The sequence below is a fragment of the Zea mays genome, chromosome 4 (assembly GCF_902167145.1).
Source record: "Zea mays cultivar B73 chromosome 4, Zm-B73-REFERENCE-NAM-5.0, whole genome shotgun sequence".
Lineage (NCBI taxonomy): Eukaryota > Viridiplantae > Streptophyta > Magnoliopsida > Poales > Poaceae > Zea > Zea mays.
This window is the reverse complement of record NC_050099.1, coordinates 20,145,711-20,164,732: the sequence shown is the minus strand read 5'-3', so window position 1 is coordinate 20,164,732 and position 19,022 is coordinate 20,145,711. Positions and strand designations below refer to the sequence as shown.

Here is a 19,022-nt window from a genome sequence, read left to right as displayed (position 1 = left end):
ATTTTCAAATAAACACCTTTGGCTAGCCATGCAGTACTAAACAAAAGCTCAATCTATACAATGATACTAACATAACTTTGGCCAAGATTCTGGCAAATGAATTCTAAGAAAGCCTAAAATTCCTCAAGTAAATGATACTAACATAACTTTGGTCAAGATTCTGGCGAATAAATTCTGAGAAAGCCTAAAATTCCTCAAGATGAGAGATCATGCAAATACTAGGAAATTAATTCTTGGAAAGCCTAAGACTCCTCAAAATGAGATCATCAAGCAATAAGTTCAAACAGGTCTACAAATATCTTTACAGTAGCAGCAAAATTGAGGAGCATATTCACGTCAGAAAAGATAACAACATGAAATCAGCTAGGGATGGCTAATCCCGAGATCAGCAATCCTGCATAAGTTTTGAGATCATTGCCAGGTTATCAAAATTTTTTTTTGAAAAAAAAACCCTCATCCAATGGAAGTTACACATATGGTTAGTTTCACTACTATTGTAGCACCTTCCAACCCTTCAGGTCCTCAGTTGCTATTCCAGATGCCCCTAATCGAGCTATACTACGATAATGGACCTGACTGCAGCAAGAAAGCAGCATTTCCCACCAAACTTTCATGTGTAAGTCTGCAACCAATCTGATCTTCAGTAGACCTGTCTGATGTTGATATTTATCCTAGAATTCTTGATATACTCCAAGATAAAGACGTCATCTCCACTAGATAGTTGTGAAATCAGTGCAGGGATTTCTTGCTGGTCACTCTCTGTGAAAATCCGCGGTACACCTGTGAACATGTAAACCAAAGGTTACAATAGAAATGAAATTTAATGAGCTATGGTGTTCTAATATTATTTATAAATAAATTTCATTTCACAACAAAAAATACCATGGAAGCGTTCTCGTGCTTCCCCAGCCATCAAAACTATATCACCGCTGCGCAGGAACATTGCTGTTGGAACTTCATCTCGAGTCTTTCCTCCCAAAAGAAAGATGCATTTGCAGCCCAAACTAAAAGAATAAATGACAACTGGTAAGACGCTATGTTTAGAAGAAGTAAAGATCACGATAAAGGTAAGAAGCTGGGCCATCATACCTTATGCTTACAATAGGTTTTGTCCAATCTGCTTCCATGTCATCAACATGGCCACCAAGCATGTCACCTACATCAATCTAAGCTTAGTATTTCAGTACAGAAACGAGAAGGAGCATGAATACAGCTCATCAAGATAACTCTAAAAAAATGTATCAATCTAAGCCTTCACTATCTTAACGGACATACTATACATACTTGGACCGTAATAGTTCACTATAGCAGCTTCTGGCTTGAATTCTTCTCCAGAAGGCATAGCTGGAATAGCCATCTTTTTGGCAAGACTAGCTAGAGCACCTGGAATCTTGTTGTGTGGAAGTGATACATCGTAGTTCCGCTGCCAAAGCATAAGGATTTTACAAAAGAAAAACGAAGACATAATATGCTACTTCTAGCAATGGTTTGTAGGAGTTTATTTTTCCAAATGCAGGTTATATGGCCAATGGGAGATATTGTTTGTGATAGAGACAGTTGTCTCCAGATATAGCTTCACCTGAACAATTTTGAACTGGCAGAATAGCTCCTTAAGTCAACTCCTACTAAATGTCCTTACAGTTGTAATATTCTGTTATGTGCTCTATCTCTATGTTACTAACTTTGGGGATTTGAGAGAATGATCTCCATTAGTGGAGATGACAACTACATAGAGAACCTCATGGGCCCATATCCTAGACTTATGGCGCCGCCTATACTGTTGACCAAGGAAGGACTCGACAACAGTTATCCATAACAAACGATAGCAAGAATCCTCAAGAGACATAGTATAAGTAGCATGATGCTGCAAGCGCAGATCTATAGGTGTTGCAGCTGAGCAATTACCAGTGAAAGCAAACGAATTGCACAGTAAAAAATAGACAGATTACAGAGCCATGGAGTAAATGTACATATATAGCAGTGTTTACAAGTCGTCCGACTAATCGTGATTAGTCGGACTGGTCACCTGGAAGTGGGCGATTAGGAAGACGACGCGATTAGGGTTTCTAGTCGTCCGACTAGTCGTCGACCTGAACGATTAGTCGTCTGGTCGAGCACTGTCTGGTCGTTTTTGGTCGTTGCAGTTTTGGACTTTTGGTACTGGGCTTCCCTCTTGTTTTTGGCCCATCTACAGTAGCCGCCCCTTCAAAAACCCTCCCAGGCTCCCAGCCGCTAGGACCCTTCCAGCCGCCAGAACATTTCCCAACCGCCAGAAAACCCTACTCCTCTCCTCTGTCGTTGCCGACGTCTCTCTCCTCTCCTCTGTCCTTGCCGACGTCTCTGCTCCAGCGGTCCAGCCTCCAAGTGCTCCAGCCGTCCAGCGGCGTCAGTGCTGCTGCTGATGCAATATATATATATATATATATATATATATATGTCCTTAAATCCATAGGACGACTAACGGACGACCAGAGGTCAACCAGGACCGATTAGGTCGACTAATCGTCGCCCTAATCGCGATTAGTCGCCTGGTCGCCCGACTTGTAAACATTGATATATAGGCAAGGATCAACTCGGGTTAGTTTATATTAGTATCACCACCGTTGGATATCTTTGCCTATCAAGATAGAAACCAATCTATAAAAAACCATATGGGCTCAAGACCTAGGCTTGACCAATAGGCACGGCCAATAAGGCCTGGCCCAGTGGCGGACCCAGAAATTGGCCAAGACCAGGGCCGAAGCGACCATAAACTCTAATAGTAGCATATAAAGAAAAATTGTACGACGAAACTGTCACACCCGGTTTTTAGAAGGCAAACCGAATGCGAACCATGTACGTGCCAGGATCAGTTATTCACGTACACAGCAGTTACATAATATGGACATCATCACACAGTGCTCAAAATAGTATTAATAAGGGAAATAGTCGATTACATCATACGTCTGAGACGTCCATATAGTTCTTACAATAAATCAAAGTGCGGAAAAGAAACGTAGATAACGCGGCCTTCACAGGCAGCCGACTGGGGGTTGCCGCTAACCCACACCTAGAACTCGTCGTAATCTTGGAACTCCTGGAAGTCTCCTTCCACAGCTTCATCTTCTCCTGAGCAGTGGTTGCAATGCTGACAACCTGGGGGGGGGGGGTTTGGTGTGTAGAGCAAGGGTGAGTACACATCAACATACTCAGCAAGTATCCTGTTTGGCTGTAGTGGACTAGCTTTATGTGGGGATAAGTCAAGCAGTTGCTTTTAGTTGGTCAGGTTATTACTTACTAGTAGAAAGCCAAGTTTTAGCATTAACCCAAGTTATTAACCCGATGTATCCTTTCCAAACGGAAAGAATACCACTTACCAATACCATAATCATAACCAGAACCATCAATCTCATTGCCACCTGTACCACAATATCTCTGATCAAGTATCACTAATCTCTGGAGCTCCCTTGGCCGCTCATAACCGCGAGCACGGCTGATATATCAGTTTCATAACACTCTGCAGAGGTTGTGCACTTTACCCACAAGCCGTGATTCCCTCTCTGGCCCGGGCTTGCAAGACCCTTATTCACTCCCGAGGTGAATGGCCAGGGATTCACTACGAAGCCTTTACAAAGATTCCCCGGGGCTGTAGCCACCCGTTAGGTTTCCTAAATGCACCGCACTCCTCCCCAAGGGGCGAACCCAAACTTGGCAGAGCGAGCCGCATACACCGAGCCCCATTGACGGCACGACGGCTAAGTGAACTACACCCCGGATCCTCTAATTATTCAGCTAAGGGCACCCCATTCCACCCTCATGGTTGCACTGTTTTCCCGGGCGGTCATCCATAGAACAGGTCCTTACGGAGAGGCACTCGAGAAACCGCTCGAGTCCCCTTGAAAACCACAAGTATAATCATAAAGAAGAACGGGAAAACAACGTATCATAGATAATCACATCATGTTCATTGATTAGAGTTGAGCAATAGCATCAGACTAAGTAGTAATAATCCGACCCAAATAGGTAAACAAGGACATGGATAACAAAAGCTAGTCAATCCTTAGGTATAAATGTGTAAAGCGGGAGGTGAATTAAAGAATGAATAGGACAGAGATAGGTCAAAGGACACTTGCCTCCACCAAACGACTGCTGCTCAGGGGCTTCTCCTGCGAATTCCTCGGGCTCTTCGACCGGATCGTTCTCTATGCGAGCGCAAACATACATACATCCATCCACATATTTAATACAAAAGAACAGTACACCATACAAGATAACAAATAAAGCGAATATGCATCAAGTATGACATTCGATAACGCATTTGTTATGGCTAGAAAGAAACGGGAAAGGTCTCGCAGGGGGGGGTTAAATCTTATGCACTAATGACACAATTGGTTTTTAACAAAATAATTCTGTTATACATATTTATATATACTAATGGAAACCTAATCACTTTTAGTTGATCAACATTGCACAGGGTAAACAATTAACTACGTGAATCAATAACATAACGGAATTTTAAATTAAACTTCCTATTTTCCATAGCATGAACAGTGATTAGCCTACTTAAAATACAGTAATTATGATCACAGAAAGTAAATAAAATAAAATAAAAAAAAATAAAAAAAATAAAAAAAAAAACAGAAGGGGGGGGGCGGTTGAACCGGCCCTAGGGCGGTTGAACCGGCCCTAGGCGGGGCGCGCAGGGGGCGGCCGAGCTGGCGAGGGCGGGGCGGCCGAACCGGCGGAGCGCAGGGGCGGCCGAACCGGCGGGGCAGGGGGCGGCGCAGGGGGCGGCCGAGCCGGCCGTGGGGCGGCCGAACCGGCGGGGCAGGGGGGGGGGCGGGGCGGCCGAGCCGGCCACGGCGGCTGGGCTGGGCGGCGGGCGGCCGGACCGGGCGGGCAGGGAGGCGGCCGAACCGGCCATGGGGAAAGGGGAGAGGGGATGGGGGAGGGAGGAGAGGGGGAGGGGGGAGCTCACCGGGGAGGGGCGCGACGGCGAGGGGCGGCCGGCGGCAGGGGCGGCCGAGGGCGGCGGTTGGGCAGGGGGCGGCGGCGGCTTAGGGCAGGGGTAGGGGCGGCGGCTTAGGGAGAGGGAGAGAAAATGAGAGAAAATGAGAGGGAGGGAGAAAGAATTGGGGGAAAAAGGGGAGGTGGGGGGGGGGGCGGTTGGGCCTATTGGGCCCAAGGGGGGGGCGCCAGGGGGCGGCTGGGCCGGCCGGGGTCGGCCCACGGCGCGGGAGAGAGAGGAAAAGAGGAGAGAAAAAGAGAGGGAGGAAGAAAAAGAAAGAAAAGATCTTCTCCACATTTTCAAAATCCGATCTTTCTACATGAATGCATTTGCACTTTCAAAGCAATCAAAAGAAATGCAAGGTTCGGCATGGTGCATCGAGCAACATAAAGCATTTAGGGTTTTTATACGTACGGGAATTCCAAACCGAATCCCGCTAAACTTTGGAAAAGGTCAAGGTTTAGCGAGGGGAAAAAGAAAAGGAAAAGGTAACGCCCGAATTTTGGCGAGTAAAGAAAAGAAAAAATTCAACTGCAAAAATTCGGGGCGTTACAAACCTATCCCCCTTAAAAGAATCTCGCCCTCGAGATTCAGGGCTGGCTAGCAAAGAGCTCCGGGTACTTGGCCATCAGATCATCTTCACGCTCCCAGGTTGCTTCTTCCTCAGAGTGGTGACTCCATCTGACTTTGCACATTCTGACGGTCTTCCTTCGGGTGACTCTATCTGCAACCTCAAGGATCTGAGCTGGCTTCTCAACGTAGGTCAAGTCCTCCTGGACCTCAAGACCTTCCACTGGCAACTGCTCTTCTGGCACACGCAAACACTTCTTCAATTGAGACACATGAAAGACATTATGCACAGCAGACAAATTCTCTGGCAAACTGAGCTGATAAGCCACTTCTCCTCGTCTTGCAAGAATCTGGTACGGACCAATGTAGCGGGGTGCCAGCTTGCCTTTGACTCCGAATCTTCTGACTCCTCTGATCGGTGACACTTTCAGATAGACAAAGTCTCCGACTTCGAAACTCAGCTCTCTTCTTCTTGTGTCTGCATAGCTTCGCTGCCTTGATTGCGCTATCTTCAGATTCTCTCGGACCATCTTGATGTTCTCTTCGGCTTCAAGCAAAATGTCTGGCCCAAACACTTGCTTCTCTCCAGGCTGATCCCATTGCAACGGAGTTCTGCAACTCCTTCCATACAGCGCCTGAAATGGTGACATCTTCAAACTGGCCTGATAACTGTTGTTATAGGAAAACTCTGCATAAGGCAATCGCTTGTCCCATCCGGACTGATCTTGCAACGCACAGGCTCTCAACATATCTTCAAGAATTTGATTGGTTCTTTCAGTCTGACCATCTGTCTGCGGGTGATAAGCTGAACTGAAATTCAGATGCGTGCCCAAGGCTTCATGCAACTGCTGCCAGAAATGAGAGGTGAACTGCGTTCCTCTGTCTGACACTATCTTCTTTGGCACACCATGAAGACAAACGATCCGAGACATATACAATTCTGCCAATACTGCACTGTTGTAGTTGGTCTTGACAGGTATGAAGTGGGCTGACTTGGTCAAGCGGTCCACTACTACCCAAATGGAATCGTAGCCGGCTCGAGTGCGAGGCAATCCGACTATGAAATCCATACCAATTTCATCCCATTTCCACTGAGGGATCTGCAACGGTTGCAACAATCCAGCTGGTCTCTGGTGTTCTGCCTTAATTCTTCGACAACTATCGCACATAGCCACATGCTCTGCGATTTCCCTTTTCATTCCGTACCACCAGAATTTCTTCTTCAGATCCTGATACATCTTCTCACTGCCAGGGTGAATCGAATAGGCTGTCTCATGAGCTTCCTTGAGAATCAACTCCCGAATGGACTGGACATTGGGAACACACAAGCGGTCTTTGAACCATATCACGCCTTCAGCATCTTCTCGAAAATCTTTGCCTTTGCCTTCTAGAATCAATCGCCGAATCTCACTGATCTTCTCATCATTCTTCTGCGCGTCTTTGATTTCACGCTCCAAGGTAGGTTCCAATTCAACTGTGACTCCTCGAGAATTGTTCAGAAATCCGAGACTCAACCTGTCAAACTCCTTGGCCAACTCATAAGGCATCGGACGAGCAACCATTAGATTGACTTGACTCTTTCTGCTCAGAGCATCTGCCACTACGTTTGCTTTGCCTGGATGGTAATGAATCTCCAACTCATAGTCTTTGATCAACTCTAACCATCTTCGTTGCCTCATGTTCAACTCTGACTGAGTGAATATGTACTTCAGACTCTTGTGGTCTGTGTAAACATCGCATTTCTGTCCATACAGATAGTGCCTCCATGTCTTCAGTGCGTGAACCACTGCTGCCAACTCTAGATCATGGATTGGGTAGTTCTTCTCATGAACCTTCAGCTGTCGGGACGAGTAAGCCACAACTCTTCCCTCTTGCATCAACACACATCCCAAACCTGTGTAACAAGCATCACAATACACCGAGAAGGGCTTGTGCACATCAGGCAAGACTAGGACAGGCGCTGTTGTCAACTTCTCTTTCAGCGCTTCAAAGGCCTCTTGGCATTTCTGGGTCCACTTGAATTCAACCTTGTTGCCTAGCAACGCTGTCATTGGCTTCGCAATCTTCGAAAACCCTTCAATGAATCGCCGATAATATCCGGCCATTCCAATGAAGCTCTTGATTCCTCGAGCATCCGTTGGTGCTTTCCAGTTCAGAATGTCTGCCACTTTCTTCGGATCCACAGCCAATCCTTCTTTGTTGATTATGTGACCCAAGAACAGGACTTCACTGATCCAGAACTCACACTTGCTCAACTTTGCATACAACTGGTGCTCTCGCAATCTCTGCAATACCATCCTCAAATGGTCTGCATGCTCTTCTTCACTTTGAGAATAGACCAGAATATCATCAATGAATACCACCACAAACTTATCAAGATAATCCATGAATACACTGTTCATCAAGTTCATAAAGAACGCTGGCGCATTGGTCAAACCAAAAGACATCACTGTGAACTCGTATAAACCATACTTGGTAATGAATGCCGTCTTCGGAATGTCCGAAGGTCGGATCCTGAGCTGATGATAACCTGACCTCAGATCAATCTTGGAGAACACACTGGCTCCTCTCAACTGGTCGAACAGATCTTCTATTCTGGGCAAAGGATACTTGTTCTTGATCGTGACTTCATTCAAAGCTCGATAATCAATACACATCCTCTTGGTACCATCTTTCTTCTCCACAAACAAGACAGGGGCGGCCCAAGGCGAGGTGCTTGGCCGGATGTAACCTTTCTCTGACAGCTCATCAATTTGCTTCTTAAGTTCATCCAACTCTGGTCCAGATATTCTGTAAGCTCTCTTGAAGATAGGGGCGGTTCCAGGAAGAAGCTCTATAGCAAATTCAACTTTCCGCTCTGGTGGCATACCCGGTAAATCCTTTGGAAACACATCTGGGAATTCAGACACAACCTTGATACTCTCAATTGGATCTGCTTCACTGCTATCGACAGCCATCTGATAACAACTTCCTTTCTTCGGCTCAGGCGGGACTAACTCGGTCACCACTTCCTCTCCTAGTGGGGACACTAACTTGATTGTCCTTTTATCACAACTGATAACTGCCTGATACTTATCTAACCAATTCATCCCTAGGATGACATCTATTCCCTGAGTACCCATTACTATAAGGTTGGCGGGAAACGCTATCCCCCTTATTTCCACACTTACATTTAAACAAATGCTATCAGCTCGAATTCTACCACCGGCTGAGTCAATTTGAATGGGGGTTGACATGGTAGTAGTTGGAAGATTATGTGCTTCTACCCATGATGCAGTAATGAAAGAATGTGTTGCTCCAGTATCAAATAACACTTCTGCAATATGGGAATCGACTGGGAACATACCTACTATCATGTCGGGGGTCTCCTGAACTGCTTCAGCTTCCAAGTGGTTCAGCCTTCCATGATTATAACGCGGCTGAGGGCGATTGCCTGCTCCAGGCTGAGGCACATTCTGCTTCGCTGGGGCATTGGGGCCTGACTGCTGCTGGGCTGCCTTCTTCGGACATTGCATCACCCAATGGCCTTGCTCTCCACAGTGGAAACACGCCCTGTTTCCAACCTGAGCTGGTGCTGCCTGACTGTTCTGCTGATTTGCTGGGGCAGGAAGACGAGGTGCTTGCTGATTCTGCTTCTGAAACTGACCTCCTGACTGATTGCTCTGACGGTTCTGGTACTGATTCTGAGGGTACTGCCTTTGGAACTGCTGATACTGCTGACGCTGCTGATGCTGCTGAGGTGGACGCTGGTTCTGCCTGAACTGCTGAGGTTGATTGCCTGAGAAACGGGGACGGCTGCTGCTTCCAGGCTGGGGTCCACTGATCTTGCGCTTACGATCTTCCATCTCCTTGCGCTTTCTCTCCGTCATGATCGCTCTGTCAATCAGGTGCTGGAATGTCGGGAAGGTGTGATTCATCAGCTGATACTGCAGAGGGTCAACCAAGCCTCTCAGAAAACGGTATTGTCGCTTGGCGTCGGTGTTGACATCTTCAGGAGCATAGCGAGACAATTGCAGAAACCTGTCTCGATACTCACTGACAGACGATGACCCTTGCTTGAGGGCCAGGAACTCCTCCTTCTTCACTGTCATCAGACCTGCAGGGACATGGTACTGACGAAAGCTACCTCTGAATTCTTCCCAGGTGATGGTGTCGGGGTTGGCATGGGTGGCGAGGTAAGACTCCCACCATGACTGGGCTGCTCCTCTCAACAGACGGGGACCATACAAGACTTTCTCCCGGTCATCGCACTGAGCGGTATGCAACTCCCGCTCCACAGTGCGCAGCCAATCTTCAGCATCCATGGGGTCAGAAGAATGAGCGAACGTTGGTGGATGACCTCTCATGAATTCAGCACGCTTATCTCTAGGCATCTGAGGCATCTGAGGCTGGGGTGGTGCTTGCTGCTGCTGCTGCTGCTGCTGCTGAATGGCGGCCAAAGTCTGACCGATAGCTTGAACTGCCTGAGTCTGCATCAGAAACATCTGCTCGATCGACATCGGGGGCGGGGGCGGCAGGTGCTGCTGCTGGGGCACCTCATCCTGCGGAGCGGCTCGCTCCTGCTGAGCACGCCTTCCTCCTCTACGCCTGTTCTCTGACATCTGCAGAACGCAACCACACATCAGAACTGATCTGGCAAAGCTTGCAGCATAAGAAAAGAGTATAGAATTCTCCAACAGCACTGAACAGATGAGCATCTTCACTGATCTCCAACACAGACCACACAGCTTCTCAGATAAAGAGGAAAGGAGAATAATGGGTTTCCCAACTATATAACTAACTTTATTGACATAGTATGTAAACCAAAATGCAGGGGATACCCACACTCTGGTGACAATCATTACAAAGATCCAAACCAAACATAGTTCATCATGACAAACATAAATGCACAGGATATAGCAAACTACCCTGTCTAACTAAAACTAACTAAGACCGAGACTAACGCTAAGACTGAAGCTTCTATGTATATATTTATTTCGTATTAATTACAAGATCCAACTCTAACGATCTATGGTTCTAGGTTTATCTTGGTCTTGCAGGCGGGATTGCCATAAGACTGGTGTCCACGCTGAGGTGAGCGGTACGGGTGCTGAGTCCCAACGGGAGCGGGGGAACCACCGTCCAGAAAACGACGTTCCGCGCGCTCAGCCCGCAGCAGGGCGATCTCAGCACGAGCCCTACTCAGCTCGTCTAATGCATGGTCCAGCTCCGTGTTTAGCACGGCGGCTAGGTTGACTGTGCTGCTCAACCTAGGATTGCCCTCACCGACGGGTGAGACAATCACGCCTCCTGTGCTGCCAGATGAACGGCGGGGGTAATACTTCAGGTCAAGACCGTCAGCTGCCCCACCGAAAACCGAGCAGTAGTGCGAAAGCGCACGCCGTGCAGCATCTTGCATGGCTGCCTCAGCTGAGTCCCGCTCAGAGATAGAATAGTGCTCTGAACAGGCCTCTGCACCCTGGAGACTGTCCTCCGGGCAGCGCACCAAGCAAGTCGCCTCCCAGCGGTCCGGGTAGACCCCGCGACTATGCTGGTAGACCACACAGCGATACTCGACGGACCAAGTATGCCGGTCAAATGCCCGACGTAGCAGGGTGTCGAGCGCATCGTGGAAGTGACACCCGCGAGCAGCGTCGCGAGTGATGGGTCGAGCAACCCATCCTTCCGGCTCAGGGTTAGCAGAGAAGTCGGTGTCGTGGCTCGAGCTGTCGTCGCCATCTCCGTCGTCTGGGTCTCCTCCAGCAGCTACTCCAGAAGCTGGGGCGCCCAGTGGTGGTGCAGGGGGCGGCTCCAGAGGAAGCACAGGGGAGCAGCTCCTCACAGACTCTATCTCCTGGTGGAGCGAGAGGGAAGAGCTCTGCTGCTCCTGTCGTCGACGTTCCTGCTCCTCACGCAGGCGGTGGTGCAGTCTCTCCAAGTGGCTGGACTGTCCGGCCACGGGACGGCGAAGCGGACGCTCAGCAAGGCGGGAGGGTAAGAAGGGGATGACTGACTTTCGTGCAGTGTGTCTAAGTCGAGCCATCTACAAAAGACATCGCAAGCAAAAGGGTGAGAACAGAATTAATATGACCAGCAAGTAATGAATCATAAGTAGGTGAAGGATTAGAATAAAACATGATTTTCAGCAAGGTATAATATATAGTAGAACATAGGTTTGGTCAGTAGGACCAACTTTTGAAGGGATATCAAAGTCAAGGAAGAGACAGAGGTCTATAATCCTTAGAACGACCATTCTACTCTAGGTTAGCGGTCCTACAGTCAGCACGGCTTTGATACCACTTATGTCACACCCGGTTTTTAGAAGGCAAACCGAATGCGAACCATGTACGTGCCAGGATCAGTTATTCACGTACACAGCAGTTACATAATATGGACATCATCACACAGTGCTCAAAATAGTATTAATAAGGGAAATAGTCGATTACATCATACGTCTGAGACGTCCATATAGTTCTTACAATAAATCAAAGTGCGGAAAAGAAACGTAGATAACGCGGCCTTCACAGGCAGCCGACTGGGGGTTGCCGCTAACCCACACCTAGAACTCGTCGTAATCTTGGAACTCCTGGAAGTCTCCTTCCACAGCTTCATCTTCTCCTGAGCAGTGGTTGCAATGCTGACAACCTGGGGGGGGGGTTTGGTGTGTAGAGCAAGGGTGAGTACACATCAACATACTCAGCAAGTATCCTGTTTGGCTGTAGTGGACTAGCTTTATGTGGGGATAAGTCAAGCAGTTGCTTTTAGTTGGTCAGGTTATTACTTACTAGTAGAAAGCCAAGTTTTAGCATTAACCCAAGTTATTAACCCGATGTATCCTTTCCAAACGGAAAGAATACCACTTACCAATACCATAATCATAACCAGAACCATCAATCTCATTGCCACCTGTACCACAATATCTCTGATCAAGTATCACTAATCTCTGGAGCTCCCTTGGCCGCTCATAACCGCGAGCACGGCTGATATATCAGTTTCATAACACTCTGCAGAGGTTGTGCACTTTACCCACAAGCCGTGATTCCCTCTCTGGCCCGGGCTTGCAAGACCCTTATTCACTCCCGAGGTGAATGGCCAGGGATTCACTACGAAGCCTTTACAAAGATTCCCCGGGGCTGTAGCCACCCGTTAGGTTTCCTAAATGCACCGCACTCCTCCCCAAGGGGCGAACCCAAACTTGGCAGAGCGAGCCGCATACACCGAGCCCCATTGACGGCACGACGGCTAAGTGAACTACACCCCGGATCCTCTAATTATTCAGCTAAGGGCACCCCATTCCACCCTCATGGTTGCACTGTTTTCCCGGGCGGTCATCCATAGAACAGGTCCTTACGGAGAGGCACTCGAGAAACCGCTCGAGTCCCCTTGAAAACCACAAGTATAATCATAAAGAAGAACGGGAAAACAGCGTATCATAGATAATCACATCATGTTCATTGATTAGAGTTGAGCAATAGCATCAGACTAAGTAGTAATAATCCGACCCAAATAGGTAAACAAGGACATGGATAACAAAAGCTAGTCAATCCTTAGGTATAAATGTGTAAAGCGGGAGGTGAATTAAAGAATGAATAGGACAGAGATAGGTCAAAGGACACTTGCCTCCACCAAACGACTGCTGCTCAGGGGCTTCTCCTGCGAATTCCTCGGGCTCTTCGACCGGATCGTTCTCTATGCGAGCGCAAACATACATACATCCATCCACATATTTAATACAAAAGAACAGTACACCATACAAGATAACAAATAAAGCGAATATGCATCAAGTATGACATTCGATAACGCATTTGTTATGGCTAGAAAGAAACGGGAAAGGTCTCGCAGGGGGGGGTTAAATCTTATGCACTAATGACACAATTGGTTTTTAACAAAATAATTCTGTTATACATATTTATATATACTAATGGAAACCTAATCACTTTTAGTTGATCAACATTGCACAGGGTAAACAATTAACTACGTGAATCAATAACATAACGGAATTTTAAATTAAACTTCCTATTTTCCATAGCATGAACAGTGATTAGCCTACTTAAAATACAGTAATTATGATCACAGAAAGTAAATAAAATAAAATAAAAAAAAATAAAAAAAATAAAAAAAAACAGAAGGGGGGGGGGGGGCGGTTGAACCGGCCCTAGGGCGGTTGAACCGGCCCTAGGCGGGGCGCGCAGGGGGCGGCCGAGCTGGCGAGGGCGGGGCGGCCGAACCGGCGGAGCGCAGGGGCGGCCGAACCGGCGGGGCAGGGGGCGGCGCAGGGGGCGGCCGAGCCGGCCGTGGGGCGGCCGAACCGGCGGGGCAGGGGGGGGGGGCGGGGCGGCCGAGCCGGCCACGGCGGCTGGGCTGGGCGGCGGGCGGCCGGACCGGGCGGGCAGGGAGGCGGCCGAACCGGCCATGGGGAAAGGGGAGAGGGGATGGGGGAGGGAGGAGAGGGGGAGGGGGGAGCTCACCGGGGAGGGGCGCGACGGCGAGGGGCGGCCGGCGGCAGGGGCGGCCGAGGGCGGCGGTTGGGCAGGGGGCGGCGGCGGCTTAGGGCAGGGGTAGGGGCGGCGGCTTAGGGAGAGGGAGAGAAAATGAGAGAAAATGAGAGGGAGGGAGAAAGAATTGGGGGAAAAAGGGGAGGTGGGGGGGGGCGGTTGGGCCTATTGGGCCCAAGGGGGGGGCGCCAGGGGGCGGCTGGGCCGGCCGGGGTCGGCCCACGGCGCGGGAGAGAGAGGAAAAGAGGAGAGAAAAAGAGAGGGAGGAAGAAAAAGAAAGAAAAGATCTTCTCCACATTTTCAAAATCCGATCTTTCTACATGAATGCATTTGCACTTTCAAAGCAATCAAAAGAAATGCAAGGTTCGGCATGGTGCATCGAGCAACATAAAGCATTTAGGGTTTTTATACGTACGGGAATTCCAAACCGAATCCCGCTAAACTTTGGAAAAGGTCAAGGTTTAGCGAGGGGAAAAAGAAAAGGAAAAGGTAACGCCCGAATTTTGGCGAGTAAAGAAAAGAAAAAATTCAACTGCAAAAATTCGGGGCGTTACAGAAACAATGTTGTCATAGATGCTAAAGATGGCATAAAAGTTATGATGTAGCTCTTTCCAAATGTGTCATGTCAACATCAACATTAATGCTTCTTGCTCCAGAACCTTGAAGGAAATCATATTAAGAACGCGACTTGAAGGAAATCATACGATGGTTAAGCCATTTGTTTCCTGTCTTATTCTGCAACTCAGTTTTAATGATATTCATAAATGAGAAAGGTCTCTCCACAGAGGCTCAATCTCAAACTTAATTTCTAGCCATGTGATCTTGTTTATTTGGTCGCAACTTTTTGAAATTTTATTTGGTGATTATGGTATTAGATGGTTGTATGAAATATCTTGTTTCGTACTCTCTCCGATCTTTTTTATTTGACGTTTGCTAGTGTAAAATTGAACTATCATGCGTCAAATAAAAGAAAATGGAGGTAGTAGTTTGTAAGCCCTGTGGCTTGTAATTTTTTTGCCTCTTCGATTTAGAATCATTTGCTAGCTTGGAATTTTTTTTGCTTATCCTAGCTCGATGGTTTGGTCTCTAGTTTCTCCCTCTATCCATCTCTCTAGACTAGCAGGAGCCTATCATGTGCTGTCCGAGGCCTTGCTACTAGCCTAGTATGTAAATATGTAGGACACATGTAGGTGGTCGTAGCCTGCTCTTGTTTGCATGTGTGTTATCCTGTGCTTGTGAAGCTTGCAGTGTGCCGGATGCATATACATACATATAACTATGACTCAGCGAGGCCAGAAGCCAGAGGGAAAACCGGCAGAGACCAGAGGACAGAGCTCTTCTAAAAAAAATTTGGGCCTGCGCCCCGGGCCGTGGCTATAGATGGCCAAAAAGCACGAGGCCCGTGAGCCCGGCACGAAGCCCGCTTTTTGGGCCCGGTCCGAGCCCGGCACGGTAGAATAAGCGGGCGGGCTTGGACAGGAAACTAGGCACGGCGGGCTAGCCCGGCACGGCCCGTTTACCTCTAAGCCCGTTAAGCCCGTTTTTTTACACTAAAACGTGCTTACCGGCCCGTTTAGCCCGCTTTTCGGCCCGTTTTTTCGTGCTAAACGGGCCGGCCCGGCCCGTTTAGGCCCGCTGCGGGCCGAGCTTGGACAGAAACTTAAGCCCGCTGGCTCAGCAGGCCCGGCCCGGTTTTGACCGGGCTTCACCGGGCCCGGGCCGGGCCGGGCCGGGCCGGCCCGTTTGGCCATCTCTAGCCGTGGCCCAGGCAGCCATGGGCCTGGGTCCGCCCCTGGCCTGGCCGGCAATCTGTCTAAGAATCAGTAATGGCTGAATAAGCAAAGTTCTTGTATGCATTTAGACTGAGAAAGATAATGTCCCTTTGGAGAATGTAAAAAACTTAATTCCTAAGAGATGACTGAGAGTACCCAAAATAATTGCACACCAACTTGTTTCTTCACATGAGAAATATGTTCCACATTATCTCCCGTAATGAACAGCAAAGTGCACCCACGTGGAGGGAAAAGAATACATAGAGCAGGATCATGAGTGCTAGGTGAAAAAACAGCAGCCAAAATAACAGAAACAAAAGATATCCATGAACAGTGATCATCGACTATTGGTGACCAGACAAACATCTGTGACAGTCGCCTACAAAGAAACGCCGGCCAACGGGCCGCAAGCCAGAAGAAATGCGTGTTGCGTGCAAAAAAATTGGTTGCCGAATTGATTTGGATCATGGTGGAGGATTGAACTAATCCTAACCTAACCCTAATCCTTGCTATTATACCATGTTACTAACCTTGGGATTTGAGAGAATGATCTCCACTAGTGGAATGACAACTATATATGGAGAGCCTCAAGCCTCATCTGTTGTATGGTCCTATAGGATGTGCCTTGACATACACTTAACACTCCAATGGAATTCTATATCTGTAATAATAATATGATTGATCTGAATAGAACACTTTTGAAACAATTGTAGAACCTTCCGAACATATTTTTATTGCAGAATAATGTTTCAGAAATTCATAATACATCAATATCACCACAAACCAGAATTCAAGCAATAATATAAATGAACTTATTGTTAGCAATTAGCATTGCCATGAAAGCAACCGGATACATACCTTTGACCAATCAAATTGCAGACCAAGGGTGCTCCACCGGAGCTTCCTCACAAGGGTAGTTGCTGCGTTTGACCTATGCTCTTCCCCTTTCTGGCTCTCTGAGTCCACAAATTTGAAGTATTTGGATTCTGTTTTCCCTCCACAATTATTCTGTTTATTTCTTTCTTGGATATCAGGATTTTCTGCTTCAACCAATATCTGTTGATTTTCGGCAGCGATGAGTAAGTCCGAAATTGAACCATATATTGCAGTCAAATTAGTCCTATTAGGTGGCTGTGGAAATGTTTTCAAGCTTTCCCTGATCCAACAGCATTGTTCCTCAGTTGATAAAGCACCAGGAATGAAATAGAACCCTGCAGAGTTACAGAGAAGAGTACTAATATATCAGAAAAATATTTGGTGTAATGGCATTATGATTTCTTGGCCATATGGGAAATGAGAAATGACTTGCAAGTTTTGATGTTTACACACAAATTTGGGCAGGAACGCATAGTTTTATTGTAAAAGTGTTAAACAAGATGATTTGGTATTCACATAAGCTTTACTCCTGAAATGTCATCACAGGACTAAAACAGCATCTACTTTGCAAGACCTTCCCCTGTTCGAAGTGCCATGTTCAGATTCGCTAGTGAAAGAAAAAACCCTGACGACCTAATTTTAGCCCCAAACAAAGAATCGAAAGGAGATCACAGTTACCTGGCCGGTCCAAGAAGCAGAACACGGGGCGGTCGAATCCGGGGCACTCACGCCGACCAATCCCGTCAGGAAGCTCCCCGTCGGCGGCAAGCAGAGCATGGAAGTCAACTACGGCTGACAGATCAGCGCCACCTCCCTCTCCGCTAGACGGCCTGCATCCTGACCTGGACCTGGACCTGGACCTGCCCTTGACGTTGAGTGTCTTGTAAAGCTTGTACTGTTTCTCCGCACGCCGGAAAGCCGTGCGCTCCGCAGCTGTGGGGTCGGAAGTGCCGTACATCGCCGGCAGCGCCCGAGTGAGTTCTCGCCGCCGTGGCCTTCCTGGAAATGGAATGCTGCAGTCCGAGAGTTGCAGCTGGCCGCCTGGCCGCCACAAATTTCCGGCCCATGGGCCTAAACCACGAGTGTCATGACCTCGTGGGCCCTGACTGTGGTGATTGAAAAAGAAAATTCCTTTTATCTCTTTAGTACTGAACAATCAATATAACCAGCATATAGCGGTGCAAACACTACATTCCGAAAAGGGGTAGATCGACCGCTGAGTGGGGGAAGAGTGAGGAATAAGGGATAATTTTAATAATATTGTTTAATAGATTTGAGTGACCATAAGAGATGGGTTATCCAATTATCTAAACCGTGGTTTTGATGATGCGTTAGATTTAGGTGTAATTTTTTTTGTAGACTTAGTGGATTTTATGAGTGTGATAATAATTTGGTTGGGTGATTTTACAAAGTTTAAACAGGTAGATCGTATATTGTTATAGATTATAGATAAAAACGAATAATATATATACATATATAATACTCCTCATATTATATATAAAACTAGTCGGTTACCCGTGCGTTGCGACGGCTCACAACGATACCCACGTAAATTATCTACAAAAAAGTTCTCAAGATTTTTTATTGGTCGTCTCCACTCTTCGCATAATATTTTTTTATGGACGCACGGGTACCATAGGCAGCAAATCAGAGACCCACATCCCTCGCCTCCCCCACCTTCAAGGTTTCGTAGAACATGAGTGGAAGGGAAGAGGCGGGCATACCTGTTCGTTGCCGGAGAAGGACACGACGAAGACCTGGGCATCTGGAGGCGATATAGGTAGTATACTGCTAGATATATAGGGAGAGAGCACGCAAGCGGAGAAAGAAGCCCAGCTGGAGCAGCTCCAAACCAAAAGGCACCCGCACCAAGCGTTAGCCCGAGAAGGGCGAGATAATACGAGTGTCTTCCCAGCCCTGAACCCGCCGAAGCGACACAACACCAGCACCAACTCCGTAGCATATACCGACTGCTGCCACGCTATGGGCCTTATTTGTCCAATATCTCAGACCTGGACTCCTCATCGCTAAGATAATCTAAGCGTGGCAGGCGCCACCATGTCCTACTCAACGGCAAGCACGGAGAAAGGCCAGGAGCACGACCGACTCGCCCCGTACCCGCGTCAACGTCGACTCACGGCTGCGACCGTGGGCATGGGGCAGCAGATTGGGGTGGAAGAACAAGGCGAAGGCAGGGAAGACGAATGGGACGTTCGACGACGGCAAAAACGATGGTGCGCGCATGATGTGAAACGTCCTCGTGGACGTGCTATAGCCACCGCACGAGTCGGTGTCGGACGAATATGGGTAGGAGGCGCCTGCTTCTACGCCCTTTGCCGAGAA

The 19,022-nt window shown here is 47.9% G+C and overlaps 1 protein-coding gene across 3 annotated transcripts; it reads right to left on the bottom strand.

The window, feature by feature from the left end:
- Positions 1–226: 226 nt before the first annotated feature.
- LOC100382739 (uncharacterized) lies at positions 227–17,731 on the bottom strand. Of its 3 annotated transcripts, NM_001175456.1 has the most exons (7): positions 17,358–17,679; positions 16,662–17,014; positions 13,157–13,225; positions 1,285–1,423; positions 1,090–1,156; positions 883–1,004; positions 421–780 (listed from the first exon to the last, which is right to left on the bottom strand). In NM_001175456.1, exons 1-7 carry the CDS (start codon positions 17,635–17,637, stop codon positions 641–643), a joined length of 1,170 nt encoding a protein of 389 aa, NP_001168927.1. In that variant the 5' UTR covers positions 17,638–17,679; the 3' UTR covers positions 421–640. The 3 variants fall into 3 exon arrangements, with proteins under 3 accessions (XP_008677581.1, XP_035822930.1, NP_001168927.1); XM_008679359.4 differs by lacking the exon at positions 13,157–13,225 and having other exon boundaries at positions 227–780; positions 17,358–17,730; XM_035967037.1 differs by lacking the exons at positions 1,285–1,423; positions 13,157–13,225 and having other exon boundaries at positions 227–780; positions 1,090–1,166; positions 17,358–17,731.
- Between the last annotated feature and the right edge of the window lie 1,291 nt (positions 17,732–19,022).

Bases quoted from the DNA above. Each gene is read 5' to 3' on its own strand.
- LOC100382739 (NM_001175456.1), bottom strand. From the start codon at position 17,637: ATGTACGGCACTTCCGACCCCACAGCTGCGGAGCGCACGGCTTTCCGG. The intron at 1,424-13,156 runs GCAAGTGTCCTT...ATGCTTTGGCAG, and splicing joins GCAGCAGTCGTTTGGTGGAG to CGGAACTACGATGTATCACT. The intron at 1,157-1,284 runs GTATGTATAGTA...AGATTGATGTAG, and splicing joins AGTGAACTATTACGGTCCAA to GTGACATGCTTGGTGGCCAT.